The sequence below is a fragment of the Pan troglodytes genome, chromosome 5 (genome assembly GCF_028858775.2).
Source record: "Pan troglodytes isolate AG18354 chromosome 5, NHGRI_mPanTro3-v2.0_pri, whole genome shotgun sequence".
Classification (NCBI taxonomy): Eukaryota; Metazoa; Chordata; class Mammalia; order Primates; family Hominidae; genus Pan; species Pan troglodytes.
This window is the reverse complement of record NC_072403.2, coordinates 36781599-36807304: the sequence shown is the minus strand read 5'-3', so window position 1 is coordinate 36807304 and position 25706 is coordinate 36781599. Positions and strand designations below refer to the sequence as shown.

Below are 25706 nucleotides of genomic sequence, written 5' to 3'. Positions count from 1 at the left end.
CCTGAGCAACAGAGCGAGACCCTGTCCCAAAAATAAAGTAAAAATAAAAATCTCCAAAATGGAGCTAACACCCGCCTCATGAGGTTTTCAGTAGGATTAAATGGCATTGTACATCTAGCACCATAGAGGACCCAGCCCAGGACAGGCTACTCAGAGCTGCTGGACAGAATGTACTCTGGGCGTGGAAGGGCCAGGCCCTTGAATTCCATGGAGATGAGATGGTGTTTGGCGTGGGTAAGGTGGCTGGCTGTGCTGTGAATGTGTAACTCAGAGGCTGGGCACTCAGGTGTCAGAGCACAGAAGGTGGGGGCACACCATCTGCAGCACAGCCTGCAGCCCATCAGGTCTGCAGGAAGTCCTACTTCTCTCAGCACCTCTAGGGATACAGCCAAGGAGCGGGGAAGCTTCCATTTACTGAGAAGTGGAGGAGAAAGAGCCTGCAAAAGCCAGGGCATTGTCAGTTAGTCCAGAAAGTAGGTAGAACCGGAACCACTGTGCCCATACCCTACCCATGACTAGAAAGTTCCTCTTCCTCCAGCGAGGACCCCTCCTCCTCTTTTCCCAGACCAAGCTCTCAGGGGACAACTCAGAAGCACAAAAGTCACCACTGGGAGCAAAGGGGACCAAAGAGCCATAAACAGACATGTTTGGGATTTCAAAAGTTTATCTCAATCTCCTCATTCCCAGACTTCCAGGTGAGAGGCAGGCTGGGCAGTAATGTGAGCATCTCAAGGACACCACAGTCACTGCGACCAAGTCAGTCTGTGTCCTCATTTACACAATGAAGGCGATGGACCACAGTCTCTGACATCCCACTGCACCCTCACAGCTGACAAATCTGTTTGTCCTCAAAGACAGGTCTGAGAGGGAGGAAAACTGATGGGGATGATGAGTTAGAGCTCCGGGCTCCCTGGGGCTGGAGGCTCATCCATCAGCTGCCGGAGGTGAGAGGCTGCCTTGTCCAGTTTTGACAATTCCAGCTGGAGGGAAGAAAGCTGGACGAGGAGAAAAGGAGGTGAGGATCCAGGAATGAGGCCCCTCCTGGCCCACATTCCCTCAGGGGTGGAGCCTTCTGGGGGCCTCCTTCAGCCTTACCTTTTGTTGCCTCTGAGTCCCTGCCTCCCCTTCTGATGGGGTCCTGGCTGTGAGGCTATCAAGCTGCTTCTGCAACTTGTACCTTCGGGCGGCTAACAGAGGTAGCTGGATCTGCGGGTCCACCAGGCCCTGGGGAAGAACAGGGAGAAAAGGCTCAGACATCCGCCTGCTGCCAGGCCTCCATCCTCCATTAGAAGGTCCCTTCTCCTACTTTATAGAGCCCAGCCCCTCCCTTCCTCCCAGCATGCTTCCCAAGCCTTCCCTAACCCTCCCCATCCCCTCTGGTCACCTGCAGCTCCATGTAGACTTGAGCCGTGTCACTGAGTGGAGCCTGGGCCCAGCCGGAGGGAGCTGCTGCGCCTGGGGGTAACAGGCCCACAGCCCCACAGTAGCCCAGGGTGCCCAGGGGCTCCAAGAAGGCCTCGAAGAGGCCCTGGTCCCCAGGCTCTGAGCTCTGCAGCAGCACTGGAAAGAAAGAAACTGTCAGGGGCAAGGCCTCAGCTCCTGCCTCCCTTCCTACCCTGCACCTCCTAATGGGGGAGTCTGCCCTTCAGGCTCTCCTCTTTTCCCCACCAGCCCCCTTTTCCTGCAGGGATCCGAGCCCAGGACCCGCCTTGCCTCACCTCGGGGCCGGGCTTTGGTGAGCTGGTACGTGGCTCGGAGAGCCCTTAGCACCTGCACGACCTCTTGGACCCGGGAGAAGCGCCGCTCCAGCTCTGGCTGGCGCCAGTGCTCCTGGCAATGGGGGGGACCCAGAGTTGGCAAAGGGGCTCCTGGGAGACTCAGTACCAACCCTGCTGGCTCTCTTCTCGACCCATCCACCCCATCTCCTTAGGGCAATGAGATCTGTCCTCAGCACCACAGAAAATCCACTATCTCAAGGAACATGACAAAAAGTGAGGCGTCATTTAAGAGGTTTTAGATGATCAGTGTTTGATGCCTGTTTAGTTGCTGTGATTGAAATGGCCAACCAAAAATAAATTAGAATTTAAAATGAATTAGTCAAAACTCAAAACCAAGTAAGTATCAATTTAAATAGTTAAATTTTAAAATAACTTTTGGGTGAGTTCATAGCATTTATCCTTCTGAAGTTATTAAAGCTGCACTGAGGTTTTGGGGACACCCTATTACTAACTTATCCAACCCTCATCACAACCATAACATATACTATTACTGTTCCTAGTTTAAACATGGGGGAAACTGAGGCTCGATCACACAGCTCAAAAATAGCAGTCTAGCAACAGAGTCCTGCTCTTGAGCACTATGCTAACACTGTCCCTCAAGACCCTAGGGCCATCGCAGCAACCCTGCAGGAACAATCCATCCTCCCCAGGGCTCCACAGTAAAGTACGAACCATTCCTGCAGATGAGCCCCCTGCAGCAAACCCCTTCAGAAGGCGCTCCCCCCCCATTCACCCGCAGACCCACTCCAAGGTGCTTGGGACTCACCAAGCTGCAGGCGCTGGGGTAGGGGGCAACCGAGATGCTGGGGGCAGGGGGGCAACCAGCCCTGGGGGGCAGCCTCTGCCAGAGCTCTTCAGCCAGGAAGGGCATCAGTGGGGCCAGGAGGCGGAGGCCGAGGTCAGCGCAGGAGAACAGGACCTGAGGGGGCCCCAGGGGGCGGGGCGAGTGCCACAGCACGGGCTTCACAGCCTCCTGGAGAGGAAGCCAATGGTCAGAGGACAGGTCCAGGGCCACAGCCCTCCTCCCTACAGCCACTGCTACCTGCCAGCGGGGCAGGCCATGGGTCCTGGGAGAGAGGGACAGGCAGAAGCACTTAGCACTTCTGATATGATCCACAGTCCCAGGACACACTCAGCACAAAGAAGGGGACTCCAGGACAGCAATTCTCTGCAGTACACAGGGACAGGATTTCCAGGGAAACATGTAGTTTAGGGAAAAAAATCACTGAGTTTTTTGCTTATCAACAGGGGACAGAGGTTTTTAAAAGGCTGAGCTAGGGCAGTGGTCCACAGCCAGCAGCAGCAGCACCACTTGGGACAACAAATGAATATTCATTACACCACCCACCCCCACCCCAACCTGCTAAAGGAGCCACTCTGGGGTGGCAGTTGTGGGGGGGGATCCACGGTCAACAAGCCCTCCAGGTGCTTTGGACGTAGGACACCGTGAGAACCCCTGGTCTAAAGACCGCTGCTAGTCCCTCCCAGGCCTCTCTCAGCACGCAGCCTGCCCATGGGCCAAACTCAGCAACTACAGGGACTGAAAAAATTCCCCTCTGCCTTCTGACACCGACTTGTCAGACATTTCTAGAAGTCTCCCTCCTCCTCCTCTCCCCAGGTGACAGGCAGGCAACAGTGCCTGGGCTGCACTGCCAAAACCAGTCCCAGGAAGAGGGGAACTGAGACTCCCTCGTCTCCTCTCCTCTCCTAACTGAGGGGACAATTGGGAACTTATTAACTCCAGAGCTCTCTGCCTTGGAAATTTCCGGAGGAATTAGAAGCAGGCATGGGAATACCAAGCCTCCCCCAGTCTCACTCACCAGGTAGACGTCACAGAGGTTGTGAAGCCAGAAGTGGTGCAGGGCATGAGTGACGAGTGAGAGCTCTCGGGTGAGGAAGCCCCGCTCACACTCCTGGGCAGCCAGGGCAAGGCGGCTCAAGATCCAGGCATCCATCGGGGAGGAGGGAGACAGCTGCAGGCAGAAGGGGCAGGATGGCCTGACTCCCCCTCCCCTGCCTCCTTTCCTTCCAGATGCCACCTTGGCCCTCTGACACCTGACTACCCTACTCCCAAGCACCTCTGTTTTCTCTTACCTCCTCAGCAGGCTGTGGCACAAATTTCTCCCCTAAAGCATTGAGGATAAAGCGAAGAGCATTCCAGATCTTGTTGCAGAAATGTCGGCAGCTCTGGACCTCAGAGACTGACAGGTGCAAGTCGCCCACTGGAAGGGGAGAATCGAGGTAGTCTGCATGTAGGTGGCAGTAGCACCAGAAGTCCTGCCCCTGCCCTGCCCCTGCACAGGTGCCCGCTGCCCTCTGCTCACCCCGACACCCCTCGCCCAGGCTTACCCTGAACTCCATGGGAGCAGAGTGTGAATCTCAGGGCATCTGTCCCACACTCAGGGATCCCGTGAGGAAAGTCCTTTTTCTGCAACCAGAGGAAGAAGAAGGGTGGCAGATGCCTTTGTGGCTGCAGGGCCAGGACCTGGGTTGCAGAGGAAGCCAGAGGTGGTGAGCTAGAGCTGGTGGGGGGCAGGCAGCGATGGCTCACCTGTGCTGCAGCCACAATGGCCAGCTCTGCAGGGTCCAAATTTCCGCTTCTCAGCTTTTCCTGCAGCACCTGGGGATGGAAGGGGGCAATTCACGACCCAGGTCGAAGGCCCTGCCTCTACAAGGGTCACACCTGCTGGCCTCACTCCTCCCTCAGCCTGCCTTCCTCTCTCCTGCAAACCCTGCAAACCTTGTCCCTCTAGTGGGTGCTTCGTCCTCACCTGCATCTCCACCCCACTGATGATGTCTCTTGGGTCCAGCACATTCCCCAGGGACTTGCTCATCTTCCGGCCCTGCCTGTCCCGAACCATGGGATGAAGAAGCACCTGGGGGCAGGGAGGGGTCAGCAGAGGGGGGTTTCCTTGGAGGTGCCTTGGGATCTCTGGCCTCCATACTTTTGGGGGTAGGGTAGGAAGTGAATTAGGGAAAAGGAATCAGCAACGTGGAAAGGACCACATTAGGGGTTAGAAGGGAGGACAAGGTTTGGGGAACACTGGGGTCACAGAAAGCGGCAGGGCACTGAAGGGCTCTTACCTTGCTGAAGGGCAGCTGCCCTGTGAGCTGGGTCCCCAACATGACCATGCGGCCCACCCAGAACAGCAGAAGGTCACTGCCCGTTTCCAAAAGTGACAGGGGGTAGAAACGAGCAAGGTCTGGGGTCTAGGGGGAAGAGGAGCAGTAAGAGGCCCAGGCCCCGGGCCCCCCTCAAGCCTCTGTGGGGGCCCAGCCATCCCTTCCTTATCGTTTCCCCTTCACTTTCGCCCTCTCAACCCACCTCACCTCTTGGGGCCAGCCCAGGGCAGAAAAGGGGAACAGGGCAGAAGAAAACCATGTGTCTAGGACATCAGGATCTGGGAAACAGAAAAAGAATGGGGACAGTTGGAACCTTGGCTTCTAGGACCTCAGACCACTGCTGCCACCATTCTAGGCCAACCCCCACCCCCAGAGACCAGGGCTGTCCCCTTTGGCTCCATTCCCAACTTTCCTGACCCTACCTTCTGTATCTTGGGATCTGTTCCCCTCAAAGGCCCAGATGCCCAGGCCCCCGCTCCCCTGTACATCCCTCCCCAGCTCAGGCACTCACCCCTCTCCAGGGTCAGCTCTGCCCCTGGCCTCCCTGTCAGTTCCGCTGCTACCTCTCTGGCCTCAGCCTCTGACCGCCCAACCACCCAACAGTCCTCTTCTCCCTGCAAAAGTAGGAAGGGGTTGGGGAGAGTGAGGAAGAACAGCTGACAGGTGTAAATGTCACTTGGTTTTCACGTCCTCATGTGGTCTTAGAGTGGCCAGGTTCCTCCAGGGGTGAGATAAAGAAATGCCACTTCAGGGATCCTTGATCGCGCAGAAGGTTACATGACTATGAGCATGAAGCACATGACCAGGCAGGAGCGGGACTTGGCCCTGCGGAGCTCTGACTCCTGGGCTAGGTGCTCTGCGCCACACTCGGCCCTCCGGGTGCTTCTTCCTACCCACCTGCGCATGGTCCTCTACAACCAGGTAGGCTGGAATCTGATGGCCCCACCACAGCTGCCGGGAGACACACCAGTCCCTGCCGGGAGGACATTCGTGAAGTCTTAGAATAACCAGTCAGTCCCCCCTCCCCATCTCCACAAGAGCTCCCCTTACCCTACCCTTACCCAATATGGGAAAACCAGTGCTGCCAATTCTTCTGGTGGAAGGAGGGACTGAGCTCCAGGGCCCCCGACTCCACAGCCTGGAGAGAAAGGGGACTCTAGACAATGTTGCCCTTCCTGCACGGCCGCACCTCCACAGATAGGACGAGTGGCCTCTGAGGTCATTTTAAAACTCAGAAAGGACCTCCCAAGCCTCTTGCCAAGATTCTGGGCTTGAGTAAGGATATGAGCCAGCCCTTGCTGGGCTGCCCAGCCTCCATCCCACACATCCTCTCACTTACCACAGCTGGAGAGGTCTTCAGGGCAGGAGGTCTCCTGCTTCCCATTTCTTCATTCCAATTCTCAGGGAGCTCCCCCAACCCCTGGCCCCAGTCCTTCCTATACTGCAGCCTCACCTTGGCAGCTCGGGCCCCCATTTCCTGGCAGCGGACAAACCACTGGTTCTTCAGCAGGTATTCTATCACATCCCCAGAACGGCTGAAAGGGAGACAGGGTGAGTCCACTGCTCTTCCGGCCCTGTGACTTCTCCCAGGGGCACAAGACCCCATGCCATGCCAGGCCCTTGGTACTGAGGATACAATAGTGAATAAAACCGACACGGAGCTCGTATTCTAACGGAGGGGTGCAGAGCCCATCCTATTGTCACCCTTAAGCTCCATACATTCCCTTTTGGGGTAGCCCTTAGTAAAGGAGTTAAAATGAGGTTACCTGCAGATGGGCAGTACCATGGGGTGGTTCTGGAGGCCCCGGAACAGGCCCCGTTCACTCAGCACAGACATTATCTTTTCCCGGGCCACAAACCGGTGAAGACCCTGGAGAAAAAGCAGCAAGAGTAAAGACTGAAGGCCTCTAGAGAAATAAGAAACTAGGAGGAGGATTAGGGGGACAGAGAGCCCCCAAAGGATGGGGTAACATAGGGTGGTACCACCTGCAGCCAGTCCCCGCAGAGGGAGGTCATGGTCCCATCCTCCGCAATGACATTCAAGGGGCTCAAGCCATGTCGGGCCCCCATCTCAGCATCGGCAGGACTGTGAGCTGGAGTCACCTTCACTGCCCCTTGGGGAGCACAGCCATGGTGAGTACTGAACCTGACCTTGGCTTTTGCTTTTCCAGATGTATCATCATCACCTGCACCGCCCCATCACCTGCACCGCCCCAGCCCCTGCGACTTTCTCTGTCTGTGCCTCCCTCCCATTCCCCACTCAGACCACCCTATATGAGGATCTCCCACTCCCACCTTCCTCTTCCTCCTGGTTCCCTCCCCTCTCCTCCAGGACCCCCAACTTTCTCTCCCTCCCCTGACTTCCACTCACCCGTGCCCACATGTGGCTGAACAGCATAGTCTGTGATGAGGGGAAGAGGCTGCCCCATCAAGGGGTGACGAAGCTGTCGCCCGTGTAGATGCTGAAGGGAAGGGAGAGGGATCAAGGACAGGCACCTGTGAGGGTTGGAAGGGTCTGGGCTGGGGTGTGAGAACCCCAGGAATAAGAAGGTAGAAAGTGGAAAGTAGCAAGCTAGAGCAAGGTCAGCAAACTCTTAAGGGGCCAGAATGTAGATATTTTAGGCTTTTGGGCCTAGAGACAAATTCATTCTCGGCACAATTACTCTATTATGCCACTGCAGCAGAGCTGGAGAGGGTATATAATAGCAGCCATAGATAATATAAAGGCTGCAAGCGGCCAGGCGCGGTGGCTCACGCCTGTAATCCCAGCACTTTGGGAGGCCGAGGTGGGCAGATCACGAGGTCAGGAGATCGAGACTATCCTGGCTAACACAGTGACACTCCGTCTCTACTAAATAACATTACTTAAAAATTACATTACTTAAAAAAAATTAATTACTGATTTTTGTAAAAATACAAAAAATTAGCTGGGTGTGGTGGCACGTGCCGGGCGTGGTGCCACGCTCCCAGCTACTCAGGAGGCTGAGGCAGGAGAATTGCTTGAACCCGGGAGGTGGAGGTTGCAGTGAGCCAAGATCACACCACTGCCCTCCAGCCTTGGTGACAGAGCGAGACTCTGTCTCAAAAAAAAAGGCCGCAAGCTGGATTAGGACCATGGGCCAGTTTGTCAACCCCTGAGCTACAGAAAAACTATAAGAAGAGGAGGGAGTCCAATCAGAACCACTGAGAGAAGTCCCAGGAAAAGGAAGTAGAAGCAAGAGAGAAAGAGCCACCATTTAAAACCCAAGAGAAGAGAAGGCCATGGGCGGGGCGGGCCAGAGTGCAGGAGCGCACTGGGTATTACTGTGTATCGCGAGTCGTCTGGATGAACGGCCACAGCCACATCTCCAGGCAGCGTCTCTGGCCTTGTGGTTCCTACCACAACCTCTGCATCTGAAGATAAACATTTAAACACTTACAGCTGGTCATCATCCTCACCTCTCACTGCCAACATAGCTAAAGGCAGTAGAACTGGAAAGGGGAAGGGGCAGGGAGTAGTCAAGGTGGAAGAGGCCCCCAGGAGTGACTAGAAAAAAGTAGGAGCAGTGTTTATAGGAACCCAGGGTTTCCCATAAGCTGATGACCAGAGGTCTGAGAGGGTCTCTGGTGCTAAAGAATTCCCTGATAATTTGCATGGAAGAAATGGGGGCAGCATTAATTAAAGCAACTATAATAGAATTCTTGCTGGGTGCCCAGAGGACACTGGGGATTCTCAGTGTCCTAATCACAAATGCTGTACATTCCTCAGGGGGAGCACCAGCTCCTCCTACAAGAAGCTTCCACTGACAATTCCAGCTCATCTGTCTTCCCTTTCTCTGAGCTCTTCAGAACATTTACCGTAAAAACCACACCTTAGAGGCCGGGTGCAGTGGGTCACGCCCATAATCCCAGCACTTTGGGAGGCTGAGGTGGGCAGATCACGAGGTCAGGAGTTCGAGACCAACCTGACCAACATGGTGAAACCCCGTCTCTACTAAAAATACAAAAATTACCCAGGCCTGGTGGCACGCGCCTGTAATCCCAGCTACTCAGGAGGCTGAGACAGGAGAATCGCTTGAACCTGGGAAGCAGAGGTTGCAGGAGCCGAGATCGTGCCATTGCACTGCAGCCTGGGTGACAGAGTGAGACTCTGTCTCAAAAAAAAGAAACAAACAAACAAAACAAAACATACCTTAGAACTCATCTCTTTCCTGGGTAGCGCACTCCTGAAGAATCGCACCACACTCTCAAAGGGCAGTGACCACATGCACTTTTTGTACATCCCCCAGAAGACACTGGGTAAGTGCCCACGCTGAGGTGAACACTACCAAGGTTCATGTGAGAGTTGGACTGATGGGTTCCTAGCAGCCCAACATGGGCTCCAGAAAACAGGAAAAAGGGAGGTAAACGGGTGACCCTGCAGAGTACTATGCTCACCAGGCTCTCCATCCACCGGGAAGGCAATAGAAAATAGGAGGCCAAAAGACACGGGGGTGGGGCAGCCAGGCAGTCGAAGCTGTGTGTGGCCAGGCAGGGGCCGGTTCTCCACCTGGAGGCACCGAGAAAGCTGGGTCAGAGGGCAGCCTTTCTGCAAGGCTCATGCCCAGGCTTCACTCTGCCACTCATCCATCTGCCCAGCCTCCCTGCAATCCATCTAAAAGCCATTTGGAGGATTCGGGAGCTACCTCCCTCTGCCCTCACCCAATGCTCGTGCAGTCACACTTCTAATAAATGTTCACTGAGCACTTAAGCCATGGCCAGGTATCTTGCCAAGCACCTATGTGAATTCTCATTTAATTTTTACAACACCCCCACGATGCAAGCATTCCATCATCTCTAATTTACAGACTGAGGAAGCTGAGGCTTAAAGAGACTAAACGGCCTGCCAAAAGCCACACAGCTGTCACAGGCAGGCATCAGATTTGAATCCAGGCACCCTGGCTCCAGAGTCTGAGCTCTTAATCATTGACCACTCTGCCTCAGAGCTCTCACAAACCTGCTTCCCTCTCTCCGCCTCACCTCAATGTCTGAGATGGCTGATCTTAAAGCACATGACCAGTTGACAAGCTGATGGTTCCGGTACAGCAACCCCGCCTTGTAGAGCTGCACAAAAGCTTCAGTCACAGCCACTGAGGAGCCCTGGAATGACCTGAGTGTCCACCTCTAAGAGCCACTTCTCAGCCCATCACCCTGCTCAGGGACCCAGGCATTGCTGCCTCCCTGCCCCACACAGATCCCTAAACATCGCCCATCACTCACAGGGACCAAGGCACAGAACACTCACAACATCCATGGTAAAACACTCTCGATCCCAGTCCAGGGAGGCACCCAGAGCTCGCAGCTGCTCACAGATCTCTCCACCTTTCCTGTGCCCAGAGAGATCCTTGTCAGCAAACACTTCCCAAGCACTTCCTATGTACCAGGCCCAGCGATGCCCCCAGCAATGCCAGGTGTTGGAGGAAAATCAAGTGAGGATGGCATTGATCTAGCCTCTAGAGGCTAATAGAAATGGACTTACAAACCCAGTATGGGGTTTTCTAAGATATTAAAAGAGGCAAAAGATTCTATAGGAAGAGAGGAGGGATAGCCATATTGTGGGAAATCCAAGGATGCTTCACAGAGATGGCATGAGATAACAGACCCAGAAGAATGAGGGTAATTCCATGGGAATTGAAAGGTGGGAATGGGCAAGTGGAAGAAGGTGAGATTTAGACAAGAGAAATTGGGGTAAGTAAAGAGAAAGAAAAAATATATATATATAAAAATACACACACACACACACACACACACACGAATATTCTAATGCATATATAATATCCACACACATAAGGCTTAGAAACTCCACCAAATGTTAACAGGCTCCAGAGCTTCCATCTCTGAGGAAGTCAGAGCAGTGTCGGGAAGAGCCAAGGATTACAAGTCAGGAGTGATAGTGGTGGGAGGCAAGAAACCAAATCTGCCATCCGGGCCCCCCGAGTCCTGCCCATCATACTCACGCCTCCTTCCACTGCCACACCTCCCTAAGGAAGGCCTCCCGGCTCAGCTCATGTCTCCTCACTCCCCGTTCCTTCCACAGTTGTTTCTCCACCACAGCCTGCAGTTGGATTCAGGGCAAATGAACAGAGTCAGGTTGCTTTGGGGAAAGAAATTGCTTTTGCCCAAGAAAAGGAACAGGTAACAAAAGACATACTTGTGTAGCAATTCCTGCATGATCTGAACCAGGGACCCACAGCACTTGATCCCCACGCATCCGGTGCCTGCAACAAAAATGCCCTCCTGTGAGCCCCTGAGCTTAAATGTTTATCCTCACTCATTCCTGCCCTTCCTATTTCCCTTCCAAGAACTCAAGCAGCCCCCACTCCCCTCTCACCAGCGCACGAGGGCATCCTGTATGGCCACCGTGAGTGCGTGGCCAATGTGCAGGGAGCCAGTGACATTGGGAGGTGGGATACACATGGAAAAGGTCTCCCCTGTAGCTTGGGGCAGCCGGGCCTAGAGGAAGAAAAAAAGTCAAAGGGGCAAGAGAGAATTGGATTGGGGAAAGAGCACCCTCTACTGTCTCCAGAACAGAAAGAACTTCAAGGAAGAACTGTCCTGCAAATAAGAGGAGAGTGGAGAGGAGGGAATTGGCCAGGGGGAACCTGCCAAGAGAAATCTTTGGAGACACCAGAGCCAGAAAGAAGACAAGGTCTACAATGTGAGCTCAACTCTGAGGTCCAGTTGTATTCAAGGGCCACTCTGTCCTGGAGACCATTTAGGACCCCTCCCTGCCAGATACTAACCTGATATTCTGGTTTGAAGAAGCCCTCTCGTACCCACCACGGGTACCAGGCAGCCTCAACATATCGGGGGCTGTATGCAGGAGGCAGGGGCCCAGAGACATCTGTGAAGGCAGAGGAGAGCTCCACTAACCACTGAACTTGTTCCCAGGCTGCATTTCGGCAGGCCAAATGGGCAACACATATGTGAAAGAAAAGGCCTTCTTACTTATTCTACTTACCTTTCTTTTCACCGGGTTTCGTAGGGATTTCATACAATACTAACTCCTTAGGCCTCCAGGCCTTAATGGATTCTGCAGGTGACTGAGAAGAGAAAGCAGAAGAGGCTGGGATCCAGTATACCCCAGACTGCATTTCAGCCCGTCTCCTCCAGCCCCTCCCAAGTCTCAGAAACCCAAGGACAAGCTGTCTGACCCCTAACCTTGCTCTCCCCTGCTATCTCAGCCTCCAGAGTCGCCTGCTTCTCTCGCAGGCGCTTCTGTTTGGCTTCACGGTTCCTCCGGGAGATGGGAGATCCATGGGGCTCCGACTGTGTAGAAACGGAGTGAAACCTGGGGAGGCCCCGTGAGTGCCTCAGCCCCCAAAATGGTGGTCGAAAAGAGGCGAGAGGCAAATGAGGCATCAGGAGTGTTTGGAAAGGGGCCGAGATCTGTTCTGGATAGAGAGAGAGCACATTAGGATATGGTGGTGGAGGAGGGTCACTCCCCTTGTTCCATCTTTCCCGTCTCTAATTATCACAGGTCTGTTATTTCAAGTCTCTATTCCCTCCCACAAAACCTTTCCTCCTTGAGAGCTAGAGTGCATGGTATCGACAGACAGCGCCATGGAGCCACGGATATCAAGGCTCTTCCGGAACAGGGCCGGAGTGTCTGGATTCGGCGGTGACCACTGACACATGAGAGATAGGGCTCAGAAACTCAGGGAGATGATGGGCATCAGCGCGCCCAAGAGCCAGCAAGGAGTCCCGCCAGGGCCGCGGCGATCTCCACCTGCACAGGGGCCTCCTGCAGTGCCCACAGCCCGGCGCGGCCAGGCCTTCCCGCCCATCCCAAGGCCTGGGCCCAGGACCCGCAGCGTCTCCCACTTCCCGGAGGCCGCCCCGGCGCGCGCTCACCGGGAGGCCCCGCCGCTATCCCAGGGCGCCCCGCGGCGGCAGGGACTGAGGGATCCACCAAACCCGACCCTGGAACGTGGCCCTGGAGCCGCGCGGCGCATGGGGGCGGGGCCCCGGCCGGCGCATGCGCAGCAGCTGGCTTCGGCCCCACCCTCTCCCTACCGGTCCAAAGGCTGCAGACCAGAGGAGCGAGTCCGCCGCGAAGGCAAACCCCACGGGGAGGCGCCCGGGACCGCACTGCTAGCTATCATAACTTTATTAGACAAGAAAAGCCCTGACGCGTCAATAAAAAACACCTGCGTTCTGATGCCCCGCCCCGCCCAGTCCCGCCCGCCGAGGTCCGTGTCCAAGTCCCGCGCTCTCAGGAGCTGTGTTTCTGCCGCTTCCAAAAGCGCTTGACGTCGCTGTGCCCGGCCGGGGTCACCACCATGAGCCGCTTGGCCGAGTTCTCGAACACGAGCACGCCCAGCTCCCGCGCGTGGGCCAGCAGCAGCTCAAAGTCCACTTGCGACAGGAACTGGTTATACAGGACACCTGGGGTCGGCAGGACGGGAGGGGCGCGGGGAGAAGACGAGAAAGTGAAGCTCGGAGCTCCTATTGGGAATCCCCCCAGCTCCTTGGTGGCAGCCCTGGACGCGGTCTGGGCTTGCCCCCACCGCAATTTTACAAACTAATTCTCTATGCTTGTCTGCTCAGGGGTTCATCTTAACACCAGTGTGATCCAGCCATATTCAGAAAGGCCTAATACAAATTACTGTGAATTATTCCCTCACCTAGCCAAATCCAAAGTGCATTGATTTGGGACGATTTGTTTACTACCGACTCACCCCAAAACAAAAAAAAACTGTCTTGCCAGCTTTTCTCTCCTAGTCCATGAAGTAAAAAATAAAATGCAGACTGAACTGTCTGCCCTTTCTCTGGCCAATGACCAAGACTTGGCCACCAGAACGTACTCACCCTCAGTGAACCGGAGTCTGTCCCTTTCCAGCTCCCAGAGCCGGATCTGGTCGGTGATGGTGGGGGGCAGCACAGGTGTCTGCAAGGAGCAAGGGTTGACTGTCGGGACTCAGAATACTGCCCCAGACAACCCGGCCCTCTGCTCCTTCCCCAGATTTGGATGCCCCTTTTTCTTTTCCATCATCTCATCACCAGCTGCCAGCCTCTGACATCTTGGAGCCTGTCTATACCTGTTTGAGCATCACTGGGTGGGCTCTTGTCCTTAGGAAATGGATTATCTAGGAAAACAGACAAGAATGGCATGAGGGCTCCAGCAAGAAGGCAGGAAAGCCATCTGAGCTGTCACCTAATGTCACTGGAACATCAGCTTATTCTAAAAACTCATAACTCCTGTCATCAACTCCACCCATCCCAGTTCAGCTGTTATCCCACGTTGCTGCTCCCAGCAACATGGGATATTCCTTTTCTGGCACATTCGCCCTTTCCAGTAATGTTTTGTTTTTCTTTCTTTAAAATAGCAGCAGCTACTATTTTCTTTTTTTAGCATTTATTGCATGACAGGTGCTGAGCTCAATGCATTGCCCCTATTCTTCCAATGAATTATCCCGGCAACCCTGAGGTAAGAACTGTCATTTACTAGATGAGGAAACTGAGGCTCATAGAGGCAAAACAACTATGTCTAGTTTACGCAGTTAGGATGTGGCAGTGCCGAGGCACAAATCCAGATCTATACCTCCTCCCTCCATGTTTTTTTCCCCTCAAGGGTCTACCTATTCTCACACCCAAAGCCTTCATTTCTCTTCAAACACAGACAACTCACCACCACCTATTATAACAGACTCAGAGCTAGCCTTCCATAATGTGACCCCCTGTCCCCCAAAGCCCAAGTGCAGCCTGTCTTCCTGCTCCACCTCTCCCAAGTAGGAATACCTGCTGGGCTGTGATGCCACTGGCGATTGCCTGCTGCACACTCTCCCGGGTCACCTGCGCCACCACCATGTTGGGGAACCGATAGAGCATCTCAGAGAAGAGGGCAATGAGGGCAATCTGCAGCTCCGACTCTGAGCCAGGGATAGAAAGAGGATGAGGAGGGCACCCCCACACCCAGACTCCCTCAAGCCCTTCTTTCAAGTGTCATGAGAAATGTCAGAGAGCTCTGTAGACTGCCAGGTAAACACGAACATAAACTGGCATTCCCTCACCCCCAACCTCCTCTTCCAGGGGCCCTCTGTCCCGCCTCACCCGTGTAGGCATACAGTCGGTAATTGGTTTCCACGACAATGAAACCTGGCTGATGCACAGTGCCCCCAGCTCCAGAGACACCTGATGAGAGATTGATGGCCAGGCGTGTGGGGTAGTAACGCCGAGATTTCCTCTGAAAAGAATAGAAAGGCAGATGCCTTGTCTCAGAAGTCACTGCCTTACATCTTCCTGCCTGAAATATCAGATCCCTCCCAAGATGCAGAACCTCAACCCCCAACTTCTCTCCCCCCAGAGACCCAAGTATTCAGTTCTGGCAACTGCTTCCTGCTACTGCCCCAAGACCCCACTCCTTTTTAAAGGCAAAGGCAACACACCACCCTGTTTCTTCCCTGGAAGCCACTTATCTAGGCGCTCATACCTTCCTCTGGAAAACAAGCCCAAACTCACGCAGATGTTGCAGGAAGTTCAACAGAGAATCACTCATACCTTCCACAGAGTAATCCTGAGGAACAGAGGTTTCCAGCTGGGGTCCAAGACACAACCCACCCACCCCCAACCCCATACATTCATTCTTTCTTTCTCCATCTCTGTTCGTTCTGTGTTCATTCTTATCTTCTCAGTCTACTCTACTGCCCCACAACTTGCTCTCCCCTTCCCATCTCTATACCTTTCAGCCCCCTGCTTACCTTGCCCAGAGTAGAGAAGCTGAGCTGGAAGAGGAAGGAGAGAATCTCTACCAGGTCCATGCCCCGGCTCTAGGGAGAAAGAGGCAGAGACAAAGGAGGAGGGATGGGAGGGAGACAATGGGAAGAAAGGGACAGAGAAGAGAAAAGCAGGGAACAGTCCGTAGGCAGGAGTCTCTCAGTGAGACCTGAGAGGAGCAGAGCATGCTGGTAAGTGGCCCCGGCCTCCTCACCTGGGCTGTCTGCAAATACTGCAACATAAAGTACCAGAGCTGAGCCGGGGTGTCCAGCAACAGGAACTGGAAGCCAGCAGAAGTAATGCAGGGTGGCTCTCCAGGTTCAGTACTAGAGACAAAGACCGGGACAATGATGGTGATATGCAGAGAAAGACTACTATCCCCACTTGTCCACTCACGTTTTTTCTTGGTATCTCTGGCTATATTCTACTCAGCTTGCCTTTTCCAGCTAATGTCCTCTGATCTTGACTAGCCCCAGATACCATTTCTTAGGGACCCAAGGAGATGGCACAGCAGAGAGCTGCTGTACCTCTGGCTTCCTCACCTCTTCATGAGCCCAGCCTGGCTGAGGAGCTGAGCCAAGTCCTGGCTGACAGCTGCACTGGGGGAGCCCACCATGAAGTGCAAGACCACCTGAAGAACAGAAGAGAACAGGGAGACCATGCCCCAAGGGCCATGGGAAGTAGAAGCACAAGCAGAGACACACACACTCCCAAGTGCTTACCTCCCATCGCTCCTCGGCGTACTTGTCAAGGGAGGGAACGTCCCGGGCATGCTTGTCTGGTCCCAGCTGACTTGTGTCATCAGACCAGGCCTTCCCCCTACGGCCAGGATGGGCCAAGAGTAAGGAACCCTGGCCAGGCGCAGTGGCTCACACCTGTAATCCCTGTACTTTGGGAGGCCGAGATGGGCAGATCACTTGAGGTCAGGAGTTCAAGACCAGCCTGGCCAACATGGCAAAACCCCATCTCTACTAAAAATACAAAAAATTAGCCTGGCATCGTGGTGGGTGCCTGTAATCCCAGCTACTCAGGAGGCTGAGGCAGGAGAATCACTTGAACCCAGGAGGTAGAGGCTGCCGTGAGTCAAGATTACACCACTGCACTCTGGCCTTGGTGACAGAGTGAGACTCTGTCTCAAAAACAAACAAAACAGAACAACAAAAAAAGAGTAAGGAACCCTGTCTGTGTTCCTTGCTGCCCTCTGCCATCTTTCCACCCTTATCCTCAGGGGCCATGAGTGGGGGACATTTCCTACACCACACACTACATCTGGTCCAACTTACTCCTAAAGGAGTTCCCAACGTGGAGACCACAAGGTTCTGGGAAGGCCCCTAGGAGCTCCCCCTCCCAAAGTTTAATTAGTGGTTTAATAAGCAGCAGTTCCCCTGCCCTAGCTTAGGAAGAGACAGAAGTGACATACCCACCCAGAAGGGCAATGCGGAGGTTCTGGCGGAAAATGGGGTTGAGGATGAGGCCCTGGAGCCCGCCTGGGAGCAGCTGGGTGTGCCAGATCCGGAGGCCGCTCAGCAGCCCTGTACTTTCCTCCTGAGCCCTGGAACAGAAGCAGAGAGGTGAGTAGGGTATTTGGAGAACAAAAAGGAGGCCCATAAAAGCCACCATCTCTGCCTGTTCTGAACTTGCTGATCCTTGGAACACTGTTCCACAGAGTGAAATTAGTATCCTCTTAAGACAAATTCTTTACTGCATTACTTATCAGAGCCTCATTACAGATATCACACATAACTCTTTAAGAGGGAGGATACATTTGAAAGCAAGATCTCAGCTGGGAAATAAATAAAAGGGAAAAGGCAGTATGCAGAGTTTCCCAAATGTATTTATTTTTAAGTTTTGTGATATATCTATTAACACTTCCTGGAAGTGCTCCAAGGAACAGCAGTTTGGGAAATGTAGCTGTTGAGAAATTTGTATCTGGCTGAGACTTACTTGCTGAATTCCTTCTTTACCCACAGAGCTACAGCAGCCTGTGGCAAAGGCTGCTCCAGAAAGAGCATCCGCATCACCCAGTTCTTAGCCAAGGATGGGAGCTCCCTGTACAGGGACAGAGGTCAAAGGTTAATATCAGAAGCTGCATTGTATCTGCATCTCTGCCCTCAGTTACCTCTCAAACATCTCATCTCACTCCAGCACAACTTTACCAGTCCTGCTGTTTTGGCCTCCACACTTTAGAGCAATTTCCAACCCTCGCCCCCAGTCCCCACCCCGACTCCAGGCTGCTACACTTTTACCTATGATATTTTATTCCAGTCCGCAGACCCCATTACATTTCCCTGCCATGAAGGGGCTCCTCACCTGAAGACAGCCAGACATGTGGCAGGGTGCCCATACAATCGGTCCAATACCCCAGGGCTCAGGCCCCCTAAGAATTCCTGCAGATTCCTGCATTGTAGGTGTACTCGGTTCAGTCCCCTTGAAGGGGTGCTCTCCATCACCTGAGGAATGCAAACGTCAGAAGTGCAACCTCACCATCCATGCCAGTGTCACCCCTGACCTTTCTAACTGATTCCAGATCCATCAGTCCCCACAATAACCCCACCTTTTCTGTGGTCTCCTTTCCCATGTCACTCATCTCCTCTGGTTTCTCCCAAACCTGACCAATCTCCCTCCCTTTCTTGCCTCCTCACCCTATTTCTGCCCTTCAACTCCAGTCTTCCCTCAATTACCAAGTGACAGAATTGTTAACTGTCCAGTGTTTGCAAGATCATTTTGTATTTCAATGACTTGTCTCATCTTTGGCTAAACAAGGACAAAGAAAATTGAGCCCACACCTCTCTCTTCCATCCCATCCTGATCAGACCAGTCTATAAGCTCCAAATCTGCCCGTCCTTCCTATCTTCTATCTCTTAGCCCACTTCTGCTAAGTACGGCGGTAACCTCTCCCCTCCATGCTTCCCAAATCTAAAGCCACCTCTTTTCCCTTCCCAAGTCTACTTCACGTCATTCACCCTGACCCACGCCTTCCGATCTCCTAGCTTCTCCCTGCCTTCCTCTCACTCTTCGCCTCTCACTCACCTCTCTCTCTCTCATACCTCTGCCACTCCCGCCCTCCTAGGTCCCCTCACCACTCTGTCGATCCTCCTCGCGCACCCCGAGTCTCGGGCCGTCGCTTAATCGGAGCCAAAGTCTCGCATTGGCTCCTGGAGATTGAGGGAAAGATGGTGAAAAAATGCGAGGAAAAGATGGGGAAAGCAAAGAAAGATTTCACAGGCAAGAGCCCGGAATGGAGAATTCAGAAGAGAAGGGAGGTAAGGGGAGGAGTGGAAAAGTGAAGAGGATGAGAATAGACGCTGCACTCTCCGGGCGCGGGGGATGCTGGGAATTGGAGTCTTGCCTTTGCTCTCCTTAGAGCCGGCTGAAGCGCGTCTGACTACAAATCCCGAAAGGCACCGTGGGGAAGCCGAAAGGAGAGGAGCTGGCTTTTAATTGAGCGAGGGGAGACACCAGAAGCTGGACCAGTTGGTTCCGCGAAGGCAGAACCAACTCCGCCCACGCTGCTAACGGCGCGTGTAACCGGCTGGAGCGGGAGGCGGGTCCGGGAAAGTAGAAGTGCCTGGAGGGCTTCCTTGCGGAGGCGCGCTATGGCGACTTGGTGGTGAGCCGAGTGAGCACAATTACTCCCCGTAAAATTGGGATAATACACACTCCAGGCCGGGCGCGGTGACTCACGCCTGTAATCCTAGCACTTTGGGAGGCCGAGGCGGCGAATCACCCGAGGTCAGGAGTTCGAGACCATCCTGGCCAACATGGTGAAACCCCGTCTTTACTAAAAATACAAAAATTAGCCGGGCGTGGTGGTGGGCACCTGTAATCCCAGCTACTCGGGAGGCTGAGGCAGGTGAATCGCTTGAACCCTGGAGGCGGAGTTGCAGTGAGCCAGAACCATGCCATTACACGCCAGCCTGGGCGACAAGAGTGAAACTCCGCCTCAAAAAAAAAAAAAAAAAAAGGAAAGGAAAGAAAAGAAAGAAAGCGTACACACTCCGGGCGGTTTCCACGAGTTAACGATTAACACGATCCAGTGCACCTTACTTCACCCTAAGTACTCAGTAAATCTTAATTGCTGCCTCCACCACTCCTCAAACCGTTTACTTAGAAGACCCAGATAAATACAGTTTTTAAGACACCAACTATTTGCTCTGATTTGATTTATGAACCTACTACAAAGGTGGAGGTCTTCACCCAAACCCAGAACTACACGTTTCCCCAAATTCCTATATGCAAATTTTGTTATTCCCACCTTATAGACTGGAAGACTGGAGCCCGGCAAGATTAAGAAATTTGCCTGCAGCCTGGCGAGGTGGCTCAGAGCTGTGACCCCCAGCTACTTGGGAGGCTGAGGCAGGAGGATCGCTTGAGACTAGGAGTTTGAGGCTACAGTGAGCTATGATCGCACCAGCCTGGGTGACAGAGTGAGACCCCCATTTCTCTCTCTCTCTTTTTTTTTTTTTTTTTGAAACGGAGTCTCTCACTCTGTCACCCAGGCTGGAGTGCAGTTGCATGATCTCAGCTCATGGCAACCTCAGCCTCCCGGGTTCAAGCGATTCTCTTACCTCAGCTTCCCAAGTAGCTGGGACTACAGGTGTGTGCCACCACACCCGGCTAATTCTGGTATTTTTAGTAGAGATAGGGTTTCAACATGTTGGCCAGGCTAGTCTCAAACTCCTGACCTCAGGTGACCCACCTGCCTCAGCTTCCCAAAGTGTTGGGATTACAGGCATGAGCCACTGAGCCCAACCTGAGACACCCATCTCTTAAAAAAAAAAAAAAAATTTAAAAAAAAATCCCTACAATCAGACAGGAAGTGCCCAAGCTGGGATTTGAAGCACATTTGCAAGCAACCAGGGATCAAAATGGTAATGACTATGCAAGACTTTGTTATATTTTGTAGCCCACCCATGTTTTCTGTTGTCCCTGTCTTTTTAGCAATTAATGTTTTAAAATCTTCAAAGAACAGCTAAAAATTGACAGAGCTTCTTTATGGCAAACTTTAGGTAAGGTTGAAAGACAATTTACAATCTAGGAAGAAATGGTTGATGAAATAAACAAAATACAAAAAGCTGTTACAAAGCAATAAGAAAAAGAAACATAATAGAAAGATTGGGACAGACCACTGCTTACTAGTTAGCCCTGCTCAGCAAGGAGCAGCTTAAAAAAAAAAAAAAAAAAAAAGAAGAAAAGAAAAAGAAAAGAAAGAGGCCTGGCGGGGTGGCTCAGGCCTATAATCCCAACACTTTGGGAGGCCAAAGAAGGTGGATCATTTTAGCTCAGGAGTTCCAGACCAGCCTGGGCATCATACAGAAACTCTATCGCTACAAAAACAAAACAAAACAAAAATTAGCTAGGTGTAGTGGTGTGCTCTCCTGCGGTCCCAGCTGCTCGAGAGGCTGAGGTAGAAGGATCACTTGGGCCCAGGAGATTGAGGCTGCAGTGAGCAATGATAGCACCACTGCACTCCAGCCTGAGCAACAGTGTGAGACCCTGTCCCAAAAGGAGAGGGGAAGAGAGGAGAGGACAGGGGAGAATTGGGGAGGGGAGAGGAAGGGAGGGTTAGGGAGGGGGAAAGAAGGAAAGAGAAAGAAAGATTGGCCAAAGCAAAAAGAAAGTTAAACAGAATATCAGAAATGTTTCAAAAATCAAAAAATTGGCTGGGCACGGTGGCTCACGCCTGTAATCCCGACACTTTGGGAGGCCGAGGTGGGTGGATCACCCGAGATCAGGAATTCGAGACCAGCCTGGCCAACATGGTGAAACCCATCTCTCCTAAAAATACAAAAATTAGCCGGGCGTGGTGGCAGGCGCCTATAAGCCCAGCTACTCGGGAGGCTGAGGCAGGAGAATCGCTGGAACCCGGGAGGTGGAGTTTGTAGTGAGCTGAGATCGTACCATTGCACTCCAGCCTGGGGGACAAGAGCGAGACTTTGTCTCAAAAAAAAAAAAAAAAAAAAAATTCAAAAAATTAGCCAGGCCTGGTTCTGTGGTTCCAGCTACTCAGGAGGCTGAGGCAGGAGGATTGTTTGGACCCAGGAGGTCAAGGCTACACTGAGCTGTGATCATGCCACTGCACTTCAGCCTGAGCTATACAGTGAGACCCTGTCTCAAAAAAAAAAAAAAAGAAAGAAAGAAAGAAAGAAAGAAAGAAAGAAAGAAAAGAAAAGAAAAGAGAAAAAGAAATTAGCTCGGTATGCACACACCTGAAGTCCTAGCTACTCAGGAGGCTGAGGTAGGAAGATCGCTTGAGTCCAGCAGTTCAAGGCTGTAGTGAGCTACAGTTACACCACTGCACTCCAGCCTGGCCGCAGAATTAGACTGTCTCTTAAAAATAAATATGTAGGCCAGGCGCCATGGCTCACACCTGTAATGCCAGCACTTTGGGAGGTCAAGGTGGGTGGATCACCTGAGGTCAGGAGTTCCAGACTAGCCTGGTCAACATTTTAGTAGAAACCTTGTCTCTACTAAAAACACAAAAATTAGCTGGCATGGTGACGGGCGCCTGTAATCCCAGCTACTTGGGAGGCTGAGGCAGGAGAATCACTTGAACCCGGGAGGCAGAGGTTGCAGTGAGCTGAGACCACGCCATTGCACTCCAGCCTGGGCAAGAGTGAAACTCCATCTCAAAATAAATAAATAAATAAAAATAAAAATAAATCGGCCAGAGGCAGTGGCTCACACTTATAATCTCAACACTTTGGGAGGCTGAGGCGGGTGGATCACCTGAGGTCAGAAGTTCGAGACTAGCCTGAGCGGGTGAAACCCCGTCTCTACTGAAAATACAAAAATTAGCCAGACATAGTGGCGGGCACCTGTAATCCCAGCTACTTGGGAGGCTGAGGCAGGAGAATCACTTGAACCCGGGAGGCAGAGGTTGCAGTGAGCTGAGACCACGCCATTGCACTCCAGCCTGGGCAAGAGTGAAACTCCATCTCAAAATAAATAAATAAAAATAAAAATAAATAAATCGGCCGGAGGCAGTGGCTCACACCTATAATCTCAACACTTTGGGAGGCTGAGGCGGGTGGATCACTTGAGGTCAGAAGTTCGAGACTAGCCTGAGCGGGTGAAACCCCGTCTCTACTGAAAATACAAAAATTAGCCAGACATAGTGGCGGGCGCCTGTAATCCCAGCTACTTGGGAGGCTGAGGCAGGAGAATCACTTGAACCCAGTAGGCTGAGTTTGCAGTAAACCGAGATCACACCACTGCACTCCAGCCTGGGCAACAGAGCAAGACTCTATCTCAAAATAAATACATAAATAAAATTAAAATATAAAAGTTTAGCAAAAAAGAAATTAAGGATTGACAACCTCAATGTTGACCAGGGTATGGGAGCATACTCATACACTTTTGCTGAAAATTGAGGCCGGGTCCAGTAGCTCACGCCTGTAATCTCAGCACTTTGAAGGGAGGCCAAGCCAGGCAGATCACTTGAGCCCCGAAGTTTGAGACCAGCCTGGGCAACATGGTGAAACCCTGTCTCTACAAAAAATTAAAAAATTAGCTGGGCATGAGGGTGCATGCCTGTAGGCCCAGCTACTTGAGAGGCTGAGGCAGGAGGGTTGTTTGAGCCCTGGAGGTGGAGGTTGCAGTGAGCTGAGATCACACCATTGCACTCCAGACTGGGCAACAAAATGAGAGTCTGTCTCAAATTAAAAAAAAAAAAAAAATTGAAATAGGCACACCTCTTTTGGAGGGGGTGAGGGGACAGAGTCTTACAGTGTCACCCAGGTCAAATGCAGTGGCACAATCTTGGCTCACTGCAATCTCTGTCTCCCAGATTCAAGCGATTCTTGTGCCTCAGCCTTCCAAGTAGTTGGGATTACAGGCGTGAACCACCATACCTGGCTAATTTTTTTTTGTATTTTTAGTACAGACAGGGTTTCACCGTGTTGGCCAGCATGTTAGTGGGCATGGTAGTTCAAAAAAGAAAATTCCTGTGATAGGGAGCTCATGACCTCCTCCTCTCAGGCAGCATCCTGGAGAGAAAGAACAGAGAGCCAGGGCCAGGCGTGGTGGCTCACACCTATAATCCCAGCACTTTGGGAGACCGAGGAGGGTGGATCACGACATCAGGAGTTCAAGACCAGCCTGGCCAACATGGTGAAACGCAGTCTCTACTAAAAATACAAAAATTAGCCGGGCATGGTGGCAGGCGCCTGTAATCCCAGCTACTCAGGAGGCTGAGGCAGGAGAATCGCTTCAACCCAGAAGGCGGAGGTTGCAGTGAGCGGAGATAGTGCCACTGAACTCCAGCCTGGGTGACAGAGCAAGACTTTGTCTCAAAAAAAAAAGGAACAGAGAGCCAGGAGCCCACAGACCCACTTCCCACAGGCTTTACTGTTGACTGACTGCTACTTTGGGCAAGTTGCTTAACCTAACAGAATTTTCTTCTCTGTGCGAAGTAATTTTAACTACTTCATATATTGTTGTATTAAGTAAGATATAATATGTCGTAATTTCAATACCTGGTATATAGTGGGTGCTCAGTAATATATTATCATCATTATTGTAACTTTCACTTATTAATCCTAGTTCTAGTTCTGTAACTATGTAGAATCTATGTTAGTCTATCAGATATTTGATACAATTCTTTCTTTCAACCAATACTGAGCCCTGTGTTCCAAGATTTTGCCCTTGTGCAACTTATAGTTTAGTGGGAGGGGCAGGTATAAAAAGATATGTAAAATTACACATGTAGTAAGTGCCACAAAGAAGAGATTCATGTCCTCTGAGATTATCAGTAGGGAATTTGACCTGGTTGGGGAAGTCAGGAAAGACTGCTGAAGGGCAAGCAGGAGTTAATAAGGCACAGACTGCAGGGAACATTGTTCCAGGTGAGGGAACAGCATGCCACGAAGGCCACGTGGCAGGAAGTACTGTGGCCCATTGGGTGAATCTGAAAGAAGGCCAGTGGCCCACAGAGGAGAGCAAGTGGGTCGGGGAGGACGCTGGAGAGGTATGTGGGGGCCAACCTTGGCCAGAAGGATTTTGTTCTTCATTTTAAGATTAATGAAAAGTCACTGCTGGATTTGAAATGAAGGATTAGGGTCAGATTTGTGTGTTTTAAAGATAACTGTGGTTGCAGGGCAGAAAACAACCCAGAGAGGAGCAGAGGCAGATCTGGGTGACAGCTGGGAGACCACTGCAGGAGTCCAGGCAAGATGGAGGCAGCATGTGCCAGGAGGGCGACGGAGACAGAGATGACAAGTTCCAGGGAGATTTGGGAGGCAAAATCAACAGCGTTTTGTGCTGGACTGGACTTGAGAGGTGGAAGGTAAGGGAGAAGGAGCTCGGGGATGCCACCTTGTGCGGCTTGTGCAGCTAAGAGGATGATGCTGCCATTCACTGAGTCAGTAGACTGTGGAGGAGAAGCAGGTTTGGACAAGCAGGGCCTGACTTTTAAATTAACTGCAGGTGGGGCTGGGCACGGTGGCTCACGCCTGTAATCCCAGCACCTTGGGAGGCCAAGGTGGGCGGATCACGAGGTCAGGAGTTTGAGACCAGCCTGGCCAATATGGTGAGACCCCGTCTCTACTAAAAATACAAAAAAATTAGCTGGGCGTGGTGGTGCACACCTGTAATCCCAGCTATGTGGGAGGCTGAGGCAGAAGAATCGCTTGAACCCAGGAGGCGGAGGTTGCAGTGAGCTGAGATTGCGCCACGGCACTCCAGCCTGGGTGACAGAGCGAGACCAGGTCTCAAAAAAAAAAAAAAAAAAATTAACTCCAGGTGTTTCTGCTTGAAAGACAGTTCTGGGCTCAGAGATTTGGGTTATCAGGCTCACTGCCGTGGCTTCCATCGCTCATTATTCTGGGATCTGGCCTCTAAACTCTAACCTATCAGTACACAACTTAAATCATAGTGCACAGTGGTTTGACCTGTGTAAGTTTTAGCAGGACTATTAGATTCGGGACCTAGGCCCAAAGGGCCTATTAATTCAACTTCACATTGATTTATCTTTATTGTGATCCTCATTATCCAATTGGCTCATTTTGTGAATATCATCAACCAAAACCCCAGGGTTTTTATTTCACATGAATGGCCATCAAGATGGGTCTG

At 52.2% G+C, this 25706-nt stretch overlaps 2 protein-coding genes across 15 annotated transcripts; both read right to left on the bottom strand.

Annotated features, from left to right (window-relative positions):
• Positions 1-646: 646 nt before the first annotated feature.
• Positions 647-13006, bottom strand: VARS2 (valyl-tRNA synthetase 2, mitochondrial). 12 transcript variants are annotated; one of them, XM_016956718.3, is made up of 30 exons: positions 12649-13006; positions 12081-12308; positions 11881-11962; positions 11663-11763; positions 11251-11372; positions 11071-11137; positions 10877-10974; positions 10165-10246; positions 9900-10019; positions 9318-9429; positions 8206-8294; positions 7273-7363; positions 6888-7015; positions 6668-6771; positions 6355-6436; positions 5963-6039; positions 5799-5874; positions 5413-5515; positions 5109-5179; positions 4863-4988; positions 4550-4654; positions 4330-4398; positions 4128-4206; positions 3873-4000; positions 3599-3751; positions 2545-2751; positions 1719-1830; positions 1385-1560; positions 1096-1224; positions 647-995 (listed from the first exon to the last, which is right to left on the bottom strand). In XM_016956718.3, the coding sequence occupies exons 2-30, from the start codon at positions 12279-12281 to the stop codon at positions 894-896; spliced, it is 3192 nt and encodes a 1063-aa protein (XP_016812207.1). In that variant the 5' UTR covers positions 12282-12308; positions 12649-13006; the 3' UTR covers positions 647-893. The 12 variants fall into 12 exon arrangements, 8 of the variants coding, with proteins under 8 accessions (XP_016812207.1, XP_016812205.1, XP_016812206.1 ...); XM_016956716.4 differs by having other exon boundaries at positions 12081-12313; positions 12774-12927; XM_016956717.3 differs by having other exon boundaries at positions 12774-12906.
• A 63-nt stretch (positions 13007-13069) lies between these two features.
• Positions 13070-19018, bottom strand: GTF2H4 (general transcription factor IIH subunit 4). 3 transcript variants are annotated; one of them, XM_016954648.3, is made up of 14 exons: positions 18716-19018; positions 17946-18085; positions 17580-17684; positions 17056-17187; positions 16358-16454; positions 16178-16266; positions 15850-15961; positions 15620-15688; positions 15352-15435; positions 14973-15105; positions 14661-14791; positions 13961-14008; positions 13731-13809; positions 13070-13307 (listed from the first exon to the last, which is right to left on the bottom strand). In XM_016954648.3, the coding sequence occupies exons 2-14, from the start codon at positions 18080-18082 to the stop codon at positions 13135-13137; spliced, it is 1389 nt and encodes a 462-aa protein (XP_016810137.1). In that variant the 5' UTR covers positions 18083-18085; positions 18716-19018; the 3' UTR covers positions 13070-13134.
• Between the last annotated feature and the right edge of the window lie 6688 nt (positions 19019-25706).

Excerpts from the sequence above, each read along its gene's own strand:
- VARS2 (XM_054686682.1), bottom strand. The coding sequence starts at position 12,706 with ATGGGCGGGAAGGCCTGGCCGCGCCGGGCTGTGGGCACTGCAGGAGGC. Across the intron at positions 5,875-5,962 it reads CACTGGTTTTCCCATATTGG|GGACTGGTGTGTCTCCCGGC; the intron begins GTAAGGGTAGGG and ends TCCTCCCGGCAG. Across the intron at positions 5,180-5,412 it reads AGAGCTGACCCTGGAGAGGG|ATCCTGATGTCCTAGACACA; the intron begins GTGAGTGCCTGA and ends TCTGTTTCCCAG.
- GTF2H4 (XM_016954648.3), bottom strand. The coding sequence starts at position 18,082 with ATGGAGAGCACCCCTTCAAGGGGACTGAACCGAGTACACCTACAATGC. Across the intron at positions 16,455-17,055 it reads CGCATTGCCCTTCTGGGTGG|GGGGAAGGCCTGGTCTGATG; the intron begins GTATGTCACTTC and ends TCCTGGCCGTAG. Across the intron at positions 15,689-15,849 it reads AGTATTTGCAGACAGCCCAG|AGCCGGGGCATGGACCTGGT; the intron begins GTGAGGAGGCCG and ends CTTTCTCCCTAG.